Below are 15,577 nucleotides of genomic sequence, written 5' to 3'. Positions count from 1 at the left end.
TTATCAGATTGTACAAGCATTTCTCTTTAATGGAGAAGAAATGTAAGTTATTTCATTCTTTTGAAAAAATTTAACCAAAATACCTAGAATAACTAAAACTTTGCAGTAATATATAAATTGAAACATCTGGTTAGAAGATCAAGTGCAGTTGCTTTAAACACCTCACCATTGCTCATGTAACAGCTTAATCATCTCCATGAACAACTTTTCCTGACATAAATGATCTTCTTACTTGGTATAAAGTTTAAATTATTTTAAAAGGTACAATCTCCTAAATTACAATACAATGCCAACTAAGTATCTTACCCTCACAGTACAAATTTTTAGCATTTGAAGGTTTTAGAAATTTTTTAATTATGTGTAATTCACTCAAACTTTTCAAAGAAAAACCTCAATAAAAAGTAAAAAATCAATTACCTGTAAGAATGAAATAAATCTCCCCATTTGAATTTGGCAATCACCTTCCACCATACTAGAATCTGTGGCTTTAAAAGGCAACACGAAGAATTGTATTTCAATTGTTTATATATAAACTCAATCAACACCCAGAACTAAAACTATGATTTTTATACATTAGTACATTTTCTAATCTGTATAGCATTAACAGAATTTTTACATTGAAGAGAAAAATTAGAAAATCATTAATTACACAATTGAAACTAACCATCTGTTTCACTATTTAATAAATTCAAGGAAAATTCTTATATAGTTACAGTGCTTTATCCTATATAATAAAACATAGTATGCTAATCGTCCTCTCTACCAGAGTTCTTCCGGGAGTTCGACCAGGGAGTGGGCCCGCCAGGGGAAGGGAGGGAGACCCCGGCCAGGGACAGCAGCAGGCGGCTGGGGGAAGGGAGTACCCAGCCAGCAGCCGCTAGGGACCTCTACCAGTACACGAATTTCATGCACTGGGCCTCTAGTAACTTATTAAAAAATAACAAATAGACTTTAGAGAACTTGCTGCTGCTTCATCACTCAGGTTATCTTATCACCTGTTCACCAAACAAACCAACAAAAAAATCTGTATGCTTATTTTCTCATACTAATAATTATGGTAGTCCTACAATTGTTAACTTTTTTGTTCATTTCAGAATCACAACACTACAATGTGAAATTTTAAAACTCACCTCCTTCTCCATAGAACAAGAGACCATTATAAAATTTAGTTTCAGCCTGTTTTAAAAAAATTAAAATAATTTTACAAGTTGCTCTTTTGTTTTTAAATTACTAGGCTCTCTTAGTTATCCAATTTATAATAAGCAGAGGAATACATCACTTATACACAATTTCACTCAAAAACTGCTTACAATTCAGATACACTCAATTTATCTTTGGAGTACCAAAAGCATTATTTATAGTCAAAGTTATTTCCGGATTTCTTTACCCTTTACTTTGTACCACATCCTCACATTATTTCATGGGAGAACAGAAAGCAAACACATTATCAAAACGGTAGAGAAAAAAAAAGATGCAAGTTTACCAAAACGGTAGAGAAAAAACAGATGAAAGTTTACCAGAGTTTTGATTGCTCAGGGAAAAGGAAACACAAGATATTTTTAAAATGCAAAGCTTTTTTTAAAAATTAGCTCCAGCCGAGCTGGTATGTCTCAGTGGTTGAGCATCGACCTATGAACCAGGAGGATACGGTTCAATTCCCAGTCAGGGCATATGCCAGGGGGTTGCAGGGCTAGATTCCCAGTGTGGGGCGTGAAGGAGGCAGCTGATCAATGATTCTCTCTCATCAATGATGTTTCTCTCTCTCCCTTCCTCTCTGAAACCAATAAAGTATATATATTTAAAAAGTAATAAAAAAAAAATCAGTTCTATCTAGAAAGCAATTATATATGTCAGGTAATACAGACTTTGAAGGTATGCTCAAAGTGTTACTATCAGTAAAACGTTAGGCATTTTACCCAATTTCCCCATATATTCCTCACATATCTCCCCAGTTTGTTATACTAGTATTAACAGGGTTAACATGGTGTTTGGTACGTACTCCGTCATTATTACTACTTTAAGTAAATAATTCATTCAACATTCAATAAATATTCAGACACAATGTACACATATAAGCACATATTTGCTTTTAAATCATGTTTTCAACATCTTACAAATACAAATAATTACCTCATATTTTAATTTCTTGATTTCACAACAAAGTGCAGCATAAACTGTGATGACTTTGTTTAAGACCTAGTTTCATGAGTAAAGAAATTAAAAAATTATAAAAGTAAATTATAGGATAAATAAAGCATTTAAAAAAAAAAAAAAAGATTTTTAGGTTTAGAATTCTGTACCTTGTTTTCAGTCTTTATAAGTTCCAAAAGAGAAGATTGTTCATAAGGCAAAAGCTATATAAATAAGGAAAAGGAAAAGAACATTTCTTTTTAATGTGAAAAAAAAAACCACACTGAAATCTTAAATACACAAATTAAGACTAGCTCTATTCTATTTTACCTTGTGTTAGACCCTATACTCTATAATAGCACCATATCAGATAGGGAGTGACTACTAATGGGATTTCTTTTGGAAGTGGTGAAAATGTTCCAAAATTGGCTCTAATGCTGGTTGCACAATTTTGTGAATGCACTAAAAACCAAAGAATTGAATGATTTGTGAACTATATCTCAACAACTCTATTTGAAAAGTCAATGTGTGTCTTAGAACAGTGTCTAGCACATAATAAATGCTCAATAAATTTTAGTTATTAAGTAGTACCAGCCTACAGTTACCACCTAGTAACTAAAATGAGAAATAACTACCTTGAAATGGAATAGAGGAGTGACCTATTTCATACATTAAAAAATTACTCCCACATTTAAGATTCCCTAAATAACATGAAGAGATTTTATGAAATGATGAAACTATTCTGTATCTTGATTAGATATGAGTTACTTGGGTACATGTGTTTAGCAAAACCCATTGAAAAGTATATTTTAAATCTATGCATTTCACTGTATTAGTACATAAAAAAAAATCTCATCTGAATATTCTATTCCAACCCTCTTCATTTCCTTATTGATGAGAGGGAAAAAAGCTACCTCAAAGAGTTGGGAGTCCATGTCATTTTGACACTAAAGGCTTTGAGTTTGTGTCACCCTTTAACCAGTTAACTGCCACAATATTTTGAATTTAATTTAAAAGGTTCCGCCGCTTATGGCGTACAAATGGTTAAAAACACACACACATACAAAAATACCTGTATGGCTTAGAGAAAAGGAAACTAACAATTTTTCTCCATGTTTCTTTTACTTCTCTAGATCCTAAATAATATATGCTCCATTTTTAGCAATTAAGTTTTCAAGATATAGCATGTCCTGAAAATGTATGCATAAATTTTTTTTAAAAATCAAACCTTTAATGCTATAGGATCAAGATTGAAATCCCAGACATCTCCAATTGAATCATCCAGTGCATCCTCAATTCTTCTCAATTGAGACGTATACTCCTCAAGAAATTTCCCATAATTCTTAAGCTGAACTTCAGCATGAATTTCTAAATTTAAATTTTAAAACAGTATGTGAGAAGCACAAAATTACAGTACATTTACTTCAAATAGTCTCAAAAGTCACAGCAAAGTAGATACTAAGCATTGTGAAATGTATTATTTTGGCACATCTTAACTTCTTGGAAATAAAGTTTCAAAGCTAGACAATAATTCAGTTTTCAATATTTTCCAGATAGATAAAATAATTTTAAATGCAGACGTTGCTATATAAAGAGATATATATCACTTTTTTTTAATTTTATTGATTTCAAAGAGGAATGAGAAAGAAACATCAATGAGAAACATTGGTTGGCTGCCTCATGCATGCCCCCTACTGGGGACTGGGCACCCAACCTGGGCATGTGCCCTTGACCAGAATCCAATCTGAAACTGTTCAGTTCACTGGCTGATGCTCTATCCACTGAGCTAAACTGGCCAGGGCAAAGAGATATATATCATTTTGAACTTAGCTTGAAAGTATTATGAAAAAGTCACTGTTTTGTTTACTCTATAATTTAGGGCTTTTACACATAAAATAATTCCTCAGACAATTCAATGTCCTGACTCTATGTTTTAGTCACAAACAACATTGGGGGAGGGAGGATGAATAAAATTCATGACCTGAATCAAGTGCAAAAATGTGTGTTGTCATTCGAGCAAAATTTAAAAGCATAATTCTTAATTCTATACACAGTACATTGTTTAAAAATACACCAATATATTGTTTTTACAATGCATTTAGACCTGCTTCATCATCATATTATTCTGTAGTGTCCCAAATTCACCAAGATATTTTATTTTACTGTCATAATCGAGTTGTAAAAGCCGGTAAAGAACAGTGAGTATAGAATATTGGGTTGATATTACAGAATTTACACACTAACAGATTCTAAAGAATCACTGGAATAAACTGAATAAAGGTATACGTCAATATTAATGCAAGTGAATATTCCACCCTATACATAAGAATTGATTACTTATTACAAAGGCAGCAAATTCGATTCCAACTTTTTTTTAATATAAATAACTTTATTCAATCTCTGTATTCTAATAAAGGTAAAAATTTTCCCTCCTCAAATTAGCAATGCAAAGCAAACTTTAAGATAAAGTATCTTCCGATTTATAAAGGATAAAGATGTAGCTCCCCATCCTCCCTTATTTTGCAACTAATGCAGTCAGGTGGATCAATTTAGTTCATTAAGGTTCCCACCTCATTACAGCATTAACCTAGTCCTAGGCAATTTTGAAAAACAATTAGTCTAGATACGATCACAGTCCAAAACTTAATGAAAATCAGGCACGGAGATGAGAAGTCATTTCCCTACAGCTTAAATTAAAAACTGCGTAAGGTTCTCAAAGTCCCAAGCACACGTCTAACTCTCAGTTGCAAGGAAAATTACGGTAGCTGTATTCAACCAGCAAATGAGTTCTTAATGACAAAACTACAAAAACATGCCAATAAATTCCTCATGTAGTCTGCTTGGGAATTCACAAAGTAGCAGGCAACAGAAAACCTGTAATTAACGTTTAATTTCCTTGTTGGTAAAATAAGGAATATTTGTAAAAGTCAAAAAGATGTGAGAGAACTGCATGGTGATTCTTCAGAATGAAATTTTCAAAAACTCACTTACATGCTTATCTCTTGGAAAAGACTGCATTCTTCCTTTTATCTCTGCATCCCTAACACCTAGCACAGTGCCTGGGACATAGAAAATGTCTGCTGGATAAATCTGATCACTCTACTCTAAGCTGGATCATTTTTTCAAGCCCAGTAACATTATTTTTATTCCAAATCTTTGAGGACGCAAGATTCCACCTGACACAGAAGAATTCATTATTTATTCCCAAGGCAGAGTAGGGGACCTTTGTCCCTACAACTTCGTACGTGACCAGGTGCAGTTCCCTTCATACCAGCCAATACAGAATCCTCTCCAACTTGCATTAATCTCAAGTGGAGTTTCACTAGAATCATTAGTTTGGCTTCTAAATTCTGCAGCATGGACTTTAATGTGGGTATGTGGGTGTGTGGGTGTGTGTGTGTGTATGTGTGTGTTTTGCATGGACTTTAATGTGAGGGTGTGTGTGTGTGTGTGTGTGTGTGTGTGTTGCTGCACTTCTAACTTAAATCAGACAACTCGATTTTTCTGAAGCAACATTTGAAGCAAATTTGCTGTAACTTGTGAAACCTTTCTAGCTGCCATGGAATGCAGTGGACATCACTTTCATCGAACGTGAAGAAATGGCATGGGAGAGGATACATTGGCATTCACGTGGGGTTTTGTTTTTTTCATGTGAATTCTTTTGCCCTATATTGTATGATTATAAAAATAAAAAGGAAACACTCAAACTTCCAAAAAGTTGGCTTCGGAGGGGGGGAAAAAAAAAAAAAGAAAGAAAGAAAAAGAAAAAGAGGAAACCGAAACAGGAACCGGGACCTCAGCCTCTTCCAGAAGCGAAGGCTCCGAGGACCAGGCGAAAGCCCGGAGCGCCAGCCGCAGCCGCAGCCGCAGCCTCGGAGGCTCCGGGGCGCAGGGCCTCCCCCCGGACCCGCCCTCGGGCTGCAGGCGGCGGGCGCCGCTCGCCGGGGCACCGCGCGTTTCCCGGGAGAGTCACCGCCCGAACCCCAACCAAGCCCGGGCCCGGCCGGCCTGGCCTGCCATTGCTAGGACCCCCCCACCCACCACCCAAACCCCGAAAGTAACGCTCGGGAGCGCTTCCTCTCACACCCCACGGGGCAGAAAGTGCCCGCAACCACCGGGCTCCGCAGCAACCACGACGCAGAGCCCTCCCGCAGCAGCCCGCCGGGGCTGAGGACGGCGCGGGAGCGCCCACGCGCCGCTCTCTTACTCTGCGAGCCGTCATCCACGCGGTCGAACTCCCAGTCCGGGGACAGAGTCTCCACCGCCATCCCCGCGGCACCTCCCTCAGTCACAGTCCCGAGCCGCCAGGCTGACTACGGCGGCCTCACCCAAAGCCGCTGTCACGGCACGTGACTTCCGGCACTAGCCCCGCCCCCTGCCTGCGTGAGCCGGGAGGCTGAGGCCCCTGCGGCCGCGGGGGCCGCTGGGAAAGCGAGTCCTCCGCGATGGTCGGGGCCGCTTGCCCTGGCGGCGGCGGTCCTCGGAGGACGGATGCTGTGTTTACGTGGGCCTCGCCACTGTTTACTTTTCGTCTCATGCCACACCGGTGCCCTCGGGTTCGCCCTGCTGCGTCAGGGCCATTTTTAATGCCTGGGGAGTTGTTCCCTCAGTCTACCGTAGGAAGGGCAGAATGCATGGGGATGAAGGGGCTTCCCAGGAAGGCTTGGTCCTCTGGGAAGTCGCGGTCCAGGCGCTTCTTCCAAGAAGCCAGTATTCCCAACCCTCTCCCTGTTGCCACCATCAGAGAGCTTCCTGCTTTCTTCCTGCACGTGCGGTGCGATTGCTCTTGAGAAAAAACTGCTGAGCAAGAGGAGTGACTTGACCAACACCAGTGCGAGGAATTTTACTCTTCTGCCCACATTGCATTCGCCCGCTCTCCTCACCCTCTTCTCAAAAAGGCTGAGGATGGAAGATGGAGAAAAGCGCTGTTCAAGCGGGTGTGCTGTTTTGTTTTCAGAGAGGAGGGAGGAGAAAAAGGGAGGAAAGGAGGGAGGGAGGGAGGGAGGGAGAGAGACCAATAATGAGAATCATTAATCGGCTCTCTCCTGCACGCCCCCTACTGGGGATTGAGCCCGCAACCGAAGCATGTGCCCCAGACTGAGAGAGATCTAAATTTCGACTATAAACTCTGCCAAACCCCTGACTGACCACTAAACTACATTCAGAGAGTAGTCTGCTGAGATGGCAGTCAGGAGTCCTTGAGAAACATCTGCGCTTGTTACTGTATGTCATTTTTTAATACATCTAGTGGCGAAATTGGCCTTCATACCCATCCAGCTTCAGAATACAAATGATGTCAGGTCTTAGATTTTACTCTTTCTTTTCTGTCTCTTCACAATTTTTTTTTTCTTCTTTTTTTAATATATATTACTTTATTGATTTTTTACAGAGAGGGATAGAGAGTTAGAAACATCGATGAGAGAGAATCATTGATCAGCTGCCTCTTGCACACCTCCTACTGAGGATGTGCCCGCAACCAAGGTACATGCCCTTGACCGGAATCAAACCCAGGACCCCTCAGTCCACAGGCCGACACTCTATCCATTGAGCCAAACCGGTTTCGGCCATTTTGTTTTCTTTTTTTTTTTTTTTTTTTTTTTTTTTAAATAAGTTTTTATTTTTCATATTATTACAAATGTTCCTTCCCCCCACACACACACCATTGCTCTCCTCCACCAGGTTCCCACCCCACCCTCTGCCCTTTCCCCTCTCCCCATTGTCCTCATCCATAGGTGCACAGTTTATGTTCAGTCTCTTCCCACGGCCCCCTCTCCCCTTTTCCCCAAGAATCGTCAGTTCACTCCCCTTCCATACCTCTGATTCTATTATATTCAACAGTTAATATTGTTCATCAGATTTTTTTAATTTCCTTGGTTTTTAGATTCACTTGTTGATAATTACGTATTTGTTGTTCATAATTTTTATCTTTGTTTACTTTCTCTTCTGAAAGAACCCCCTTCAGCAATTCATATAATTCTGGTTTGGTGGTGATGAACTCCTTTAGCTTTTTTTTATTAGTGAAGCTCTTTATCTGGCCTTCGATTCTGAGTGATAGCTTTGCTGGGTAGCTTATTTTTGGCTGTAGGTTCTTGCTATTCATCACCTTGAATATTTCTTGCCATTCCCTTCTGGCCTGCATGGTTTCTGTTGAGAAGTCAGCTGACAATCGTATAGGTGCTCCTTTATAAGTTACTACCTTCTTTGCTCTTGCTTCTTTTAGTATTCTCTCTTTATCTTTTGCTCTTGGAATTTTAATAATGATGTGTCTCGGTGTGGTCCTCTTTGGATTCCTTTTGTTTGGAGTTCTGTGCGCTTCCTGGACTTGTAAGTCAAATTCTTTCACCAGGTGGGGGAAGTTTTCTGTCACTATTTCTTTCAGTATGTTTTCGATATCTTGCTCTCTCTCATCTTCTGGAACCCCCATAATTCTGATGTTGGTTCGCTTGAAGTTGTCCCAGAGGTTTCTTACATTATCTTCAATTTTCTGGATTCTCTTGCCTTCTAGCTTCTGTGGAGGAGTGTCTTCTGGCTCTTTATGTTCCAAATCTTTGACTTGATTCTTGCGATCTTCCCTTCTGTTTTTAGGACTCTGTAGAATATTTTTTATTTCAGAAAGTGTATTCTTTATTTCTTGTTGATCCTTTATCATTTCTTGTTGACTCCTTATTAATTCTAATTGATCTCTTTTCATATCCTCATAGGCCTTATCCATCTTTTCTAGGAAATTCTTGAAAAACCTTATAAGCGTAGATTTGAACTCTATATCCAGACGCTTTTTGTCCTCCATTTCTTTCGTTTGTGATCTATTTTGTTGTCGCATTTCGCAGTTACAGATGGGACGGGGTTTCAGGGTGGAGCCTGCAGCTTTGGCTTCCGTCAGCCCCGCCCTATGCGGGTCCTTCAGTGCTCGCTGCCGGCGCCTCTGAGAGAAAGGTGCCCTCGATTTTCGCCTGCTGCCAAACAGTCTATGCTCTCCCACAATGAGCCCGGTATTGGGGTTCAGTTCAGTTGGAAGTGGAGTTGGAGGTGGCGTTCACAGCAGTCTGGAGCCCCTGTCTCCTTCCCGTCAGGGCAATCCCGCGGCACAGCCGGCCGGCCCTTCTCTGGGGGCAGTGTGCGCGCCTCCGGGACCTCCTTTCTCCGCTACCCCGGGGTTCCGACTTACAGCCCAGCTCCCTATGGCTGAGCCTGGGTCCCCGGGGTCTGGCCCAGAACTGGGGTTCAGAGCAGTGAGGGGCCCAGCACAGTCGGAGTGTTCCCTTTCCGCTAGGGAACGCCAGCCAGGCACTCGGCCTCCCTCCTCTCCGGCTCCGTCCTCTCCACGCGCGCGCGCCGCGTGTCTCCGTACCTTAGGCTTTTACAGCTCCTCCGTGCTTCCTTCTGGTTTTCTCCTTGCTTCTTGTTGTAGGATTTCCAGTCAGTCGACTTTCCTGTAGTTCTGGGTAATGTCCATTTTATATTTTAGTTGTATTTTATTAAAATTGTTGTGTGCGGCTGCGGCTAGTTGCCTACCCGAGCAGCCATCTTGGATTCTCTGTCTCTTCACAATTTTTGCTACATTCTTTAGGTTCTGTATGGTAGGCCTTGGCAGCTTCAGGCTCATCTGCACACCAAATCTAGCATGAGAGAGAAAAGAAGCACACTTAACTGATAGTTCAAACAGAAGTCCCAGAATTACGTCTTGCTGGCCTTGATTAGCCTCACTGGGACATTGTGCACACCGTAGAATCAATCATTGTCATTGAGAGGACTGGAGACGTGCACCCGTTGGCTTATTCTAGGTCCTGGGCTCCACCCCAGGGTCCTGGGAGGGATGGGAGATCTGAAGTAGTGGGCTGGTTTTACAGGAGTTGTCCTGCCTGTATACCACACTCTTTCCTAGGGTGATGTCTTCTAAGAGTATCATTTGAGAGCCTGGGTGTTTGTTGGACTCCTTTATTCTTAGTGGATGTTGATCTCTCTCTCTCTCTCTCTCTCTCTCTCTCTCTCTCTCTCTCTCTCTCTCAGTTTAAATAAATGAAATATATCACTTACATAAAGACCAATGATAATCCCCAGAGTTACTGAAAACACACACACACACACACACACACACACACACACACAAAAAAAAAAAAAAACTAGCTTTTTTTTTTTTTTTTTTTTTTTTTTTGTATCCCATCTTCTAAGTGCAATCTGGTGGTGGGTGGTGTGCATCAGTGTTTAGTCTTCTGCCTTTGGGTTAGAAACAGACCTCTAGGTACTCACCTTAAAGACCTGACTGGATCCTTTGGTGAAGGTTGCTCAGGGGAGAGACTAGAAACAACCTTATGTCCACCAGCAAGGATGGGTTAAGCACATAACATGTGTGACAACTGCAGGGAGTGTGGGGAGGATGTTAAAAATGAGGGTACAGAACTTCATATGCAAATTTCTAAAAATAAAGCAGCTAGCATTTTCTTCACTTATTGCAATTTCTGGTATATTTAAGCATAAATCTAACATCTTACTAATTTCCTTCTATGTTTTTTTCCCACCTATTCATGTTCCTTTTTTTCTCATCTTTCTTGCCTGCTTTTGGATTGATTTGTTTAAAAAAATCATTGTTTTCGCCGGGACTGGTTTGGCTCAGTGGATAGAGCGTCGGCCTGTGGACTGAAGGTCCCGGGTTCGATTCCGGTCAAGGGCATGTACCTTGGTTGCGGGCACATCCCCAGTAGGGGGTGTGCAGGAGGCAGCTGGTCGATGTTTCTCTCTCATCGATGTTTCTACCTCTCTATCCCTCTCTCTTCCTCTCTGTAAAAAATCAATAAAATATATTTAAAAAAATAAATAAATAAATAAATAAATAAAGCTCTACAGTTTAAAAAAAAAAATCATTGTTTTCTTGATAGTTTTACATTCTATTAACTTGGTAGCTATATATACAATAGTATTACTATTCTTTCAGAGGTTATATTAGAAATTATAATATGCATCCTTAACTTATTAAAGTCTAACATAAATTAGTATGTTTATTATTTTTAAGACATTGCGATAGCCTTAGGACACTTTAAGTCCACCTTCCCTCCCTAACACTCAGATACTATTGTTGTCATATGTTTTAATTATATGTATTTTTGAACTCTATAAAACATGTTAGAATTATTTTAGACAATATTAACTTGAATTGTCCTCATATTTACCCTTTCTATTGCTCTTCATGTTTTTATCTCTGAACTTCTATCTAGAATTATTTCCTTTCTGCCTAATGACCACTTACTTATTCCTCCTAGCTCCCCAAACTTGCCCAACAATTTTTATTGTTGTTTGTATGTTTTCATAAGATTTTATTATTGTTGTTGTTTTTCATATGGCTAATGCTCACTTAAATTCACTCGCATATTTGCCTTTTTTTCCCCCCCCATTCCTTCCTGCATTTCCAGGCTTCCATATGGGTAATTTTCCTCCTGCTTAAAGGACGCTCTCTAATATTTCTTTTATAGTGTGTCTGCTGGTGGCAAATTCTCTCAAGCTTTTGTTTCTAAAATGACTTTATTTCATCTTCATTTTTTTCTGGTTATATAAATCTAGATTGGCAGTGCTTTTTTGTTTGTGAAACTCTCTAATTGCTCTGGTCTAACCTCCGATTATCAAGAGAACTGTACTTTTGATTCTTACAGAAGAAAATCTTAGTCATCATATTTCATTATATCTGGGTGAATGTAAACTCATTTTCTAAAGTTGGTGTATAGAACTATGGAACACCCAGTCGAGAAAAATCCACACTCCTTGCCCACCCCTCCAAGTTTATACAGATCAGAACAAATAAAATGAATATCAGTATTTAGAAGTTTAAAAAGGCAAGAAATCACAAAACACTGCCGGGGAAATGGGTTGAATTGGCAGGGGACAGTTCCCAAAGCAAAACCCTGGATGTTTGCTGCAATTTTCCAAGCTTTAAGGAGGGTTCTTTTTCTTTCCCTCTTACCTTCCTAAATACATTCACTCATTCATTCTCTCTTTCAACAGCTACTTTTAAAGCTCTTCTTAATGATAGATACTGTAAGTGCTTATAAATCAGACAGGGCCCAGTTTGCAAGGAGCTGTCAGTAGAAAAGATAACACGTACGTACATAAATACCAGGAACCAATTGAGATGTCATAAGAGATGCAAAGGTGCAAAAATCCTTCCCAGTGCAGAGGAGTAAAGGATTACTTTGGGGGAATAAGGATGTTAGGGAGAAAAGAATCAGGAAGAAAATGCCTCCAGGAGGCTGTATTTGAGCTATCCCTTTAAGAAGAGAAGGAATTTGGTGATGCCGAGTTGGAGACAAGTGACAAGGGCAGGTGACAAGCTCTTCTAGGAAGCATTATCCAGGGAGGAATTGGCAAGGGCTATGGTTAGGCAGGGTTACATGTGCAAAAGAGCAGTAAGAAATAAGAGCAATATGGGATTGCAGGTGGCTTTGCAGGCATCAGCTAAGCATGTCTGAATAGCAAAGGAATCTATCTACCTACCTACCTTTTATCTGACAATCATCTATTGGAGACTAGCTCTGTGCCAGGTCTTTAGCCATGCACTTTATACACAGACTTTAATTAAATTTTCCTATTCGACTGTGAGATAGATATCAGGATCCTTACATAGCGAAGGTGCCCCCTTGCCTTCAATTCCGTAACCCGATGCACACTGGCATGCCTGTTGCCTCCTCAGGCTTGTGTATGGACGTGACTTGGAGTGCCCCATTGAACATGGAGTTGGATCCTTGTGTACCTTAGAGGGTCTGAGTTCATTGGTAGAGGGCCTTACAGCCAGTGAGTACCTGGAACACCACTGAACCGAGCTAGCAGCCTCAGGGAGCTGTCTGTACCTCTGGGCGCCCGCGCAGCAACTGGCCTGGGGCCCCCGAAGCACCCAGCGGCCAGCGCAGGCCCCGCCCACTCTCACGGGATTGGCCACCGAGCCCTGCCAGCTGGAGGGGGCGGGGCTGCGGCAGCTGGGAGGGCGGGGCTGGAGCCGGGGCGGTCCAGGGGCTTACCTTGCCAGCCAGCAGCCAGCGCTGCCGCCGGGGGCTTAGAAGCTGCAGGCCGCGCCCGCTGAGCCAGCGCCAGGGTCCAGAATGCTGCGGCGGAGCAGCCAGGCGCTCCGGCGCTTCTCCACCGGCCGGGTGAGTCCCGCCCCGGCCAGCGCCCCTGCTCCCACCCCGGACTGGTTGCTAGATTCCGGGCTGGCGCGCCGGGCGGCGGGGCTGGGGGTGGGCAGCGATGTTTCGACAACTAGAAGCCAAGATCGTGTGTTTTTTTAAACTGGGAGAATACAGAAGAGAGTGGGGGGTGGGAGGAAGGAAGGGTCCCCCGTATGGGGCTTGGCAAACATGCCATTGTCTTCTATGGGGAAGGGCTTTGGAACTTCTAAGGTCTGGCTGGGATTGACGGCTGGGAACAGTTACTTGGCAAGGGGCAGAGTCTGGGGCTTCCTTTCTTTTTACCCCTTTCAGTCACGAGGTCCCTGGTAAGGAGCTAGACGGAGACCATCTGCGGGAGGAGAGCACTGTCAGGTCAGCCAGGTCCTCCCCCGGCGGCCTGCGAGGCGTGGGCGCTCCCCGCTGGCTCGCAGGGCCCATTCAGAGAGTGGCACTCGCTGCTGGTGGCACTCACTGCTGGTGGCTGCCAGCTCTGCATTCCCGAGCTGCAAGATTTCTAGGATTACTAAGCGCTGCAGAAGCAGCCACCCTGGGACACTCGTCCGCTGTAGCAAGAAGCAAGCGCTGGCCCAGCCTTGGGGCTTGGAATTGCATCAGCACCTCCAGAAATGGAAGCAGAGCTGACACGTTGCATGGGGCACTCACTGCCTTCAGCCCCCCCCCCCTTTTTTCCCCTGGGGGGGAGGGAGTTCCAGAGAGATGCCACCTTGTATCTAAGCAGACTACAAGCTGTTTAGAGAAGAGAGGAGGGAATAAACCATCCATCCCACTTACAGTATCTCTTACTAGGAAGGGCGTGTTCGCTGTGTTCTACAAGAATTTGCTTTCGATTCGTCTCCTCTGCCAAAGCCATAATTGCGTGGGTGCAGATTCAAATGGAAACAGTTGGGAGCTGGGGGGACGTCTCCAGTAGCACCAAGAACTGATCCAAAGTGGCTCAAGTGGAAAAGCGTTATCCTCCAGGCAACACCAAATAATGAGCATTCGCTCTACCCCAGGCAGGCAGCTCTAGTTACTTTTGGAAACATTCATCTTTTTAAAAATACAGAAAGAGAATGTGCTCTGGCAGAGCTTCTGCTTGTTCTCTACAGCAGGACACTGGATTCATCCTTAACTTTCTCTGGCCACGTGGCACATGGGGGATCCAGGTTGGATGTTAAGAGAGCAAGGGCCCTGTGCCACCAACCGGTTTTATTGGCCTCCTCTGCCAACACCTTTCATTGAATTATATTTTTTGGAGAGCAGAGAAAAAAAAGCCTTGAAGAACGAAAATATTATTACAATAACTAATGGCCTGGTGCACGAAATTTGTGTGTGGGGTGGGGGTCCCTCAGCCCGACCTGCACCTGCACCCTCTCCAATCTGGGACCCTTTAGGGTAGGGGTGTTGAACTCAATCAGAGAAGGGGCCAAAATCTAAAATCCAGCCTAAATCGCGGGCCGAATGGTTTACTGAACAGTCATAAACTGACAATGTCATAAACTGACAGTGGAGTGCAGTGATGACAGCGTGGTGCGGGCCACATTGCAAGGCCTGGCGGGCTGGATTTGGCCCGCGGGCCTTGTGTTTGACACATGTGCTTTAGGGGATAATCGGCAGTCGGACATCCCTCTCACAATCCAGAACTGCTGGCTCCTAACCCCTCGCCTTCCTGCCTGATTGCCCCTAAACTGCTTCTGCCTGCAAGCCTGATTGCCCCTAACCACCTCTCCCTTGGCCCTGCATCTGGGACCCAGGATACCCTCCTCCAGCCGACCACAGGCACCCGGGATCTGGTCAGCCATAGGTGCCCAGGCCGGCTGCAGCCTCAGGGGATAGTGGGCAGGTGGCTTCACCTGGGCTGCAGCCGCAAGTGCTGGCACCCAGGACTGTGGGGTGGGCGGCTTCTCCACCTCCTAGGCCAGTGTTTCCCAACCTTCTCTCATGATGAGAATCACCTGGTGGAGTTGTTAAAACACAGATTCCTGAATCCCAACTAAGAAGTGCTAAACTAGAATTTTTGAGGACATATAGGTAAAATTGCATACCTAACTTAGTGCTCTGTATATAACATCTATGTTAGAGCACTAGTTAAGTATACAATTTTACCTATATGTTCCCAAAAATTCTAGTTAGCACTTCTTAGTTGGGATTCAGGAATCTGTGTTTTAACAACTCCACCAGGTGATTCTCATCATGAGAGAAGGTTGGGAAACACTGGCCTAGGCCACAGCCAGCTGCAGGTGCTGGGGCCTGAGGCTGTGGGGTGGGCGGCTTCTCCGTCTTCCCTGGGATGCAGTGTG

The 15,577-nt window shown here is 42.9% G+C and overlaps 2 protein-coding genes across 3 annotated transcripts in view; one reads left to right on the top strand and one right to left on the bottom strand.

Annotated features, from left to right (window-relative positions):
* Positions 1–6,488, bottom strand: part of WASHC4 (WASH complex subunit 4) — a 51,042-nt gene extending 44,554 nt beyond the window's left edge. The window contains exons 1-6 of one of the 2 annotated variants that reach the window (XM_084880108.1): positions 6,338–6,488; positions 3,359–3,498; positions 2,301–2,354; positions 2,131–2,196; positions 1,131–1,176; positions 418–485 (exon numbers count right to left, since the gene is read on the bottom strand). In XM_084880108.1, coding sequence (XP_084736234.1) covers positions 418–485; positions 1,131–1,176; positions 2,131–2,196; positions 2,301–2,354; positions 3,359–3,498; positions 6,338–6,398 — 435 coding nt within the window. In that variant the 5' untranslated portion in view covers positions 6,399–6,488. The remainder of the gene's footprint in view (positions 1–417; positions 486–1,130; positions 1,177–2,130; positions 2,197–2,300; positions 2,355–3,358; positions 3,499–6,337) is intronic. The other variant, XM_084880109.1, reaches the window with a different exon arrangement.
* Positions 6,489–13,112: 6,624 nt separating this feature from the next.
* ALDH1L2 (aldehyde dehydrogenase 1 family member L2) overlaps positions 13,113–15,577 on the top strand; it is a 46,521-nt gene continuing 44,056 nt past the window's right edge. The window contains exon 1 of the mRNA XM_084880113.1: positions 13,113–13,259. Coding sequence (XP_084736239.1) covers positions 13,212–13,259 — 48 coding nt within the window. The 5' untranslated portion in view covers positions 13,113–13,211. The remainder of the gene's footprint in view (positions 13,260–15,577) is intronic.

This window comes from Pipistrellus hanaki, assembly GCF_964339955.1.
Source record: "Pipistrellus hanaki genome assembly, chromosome: 3".
Taxonomy (NCBI): domain Eukaryota; kingdom Metazoa; phylum Chordata; class Mammalia; order Chiroptera; family Vespertilionidae; genus Pipistrellus; species Pipistrellus hanaki.
Note: the sequence above shows the minus strand (reverse complement) of the source record. Positions and strands in the feature narration are given on the sequence as shown.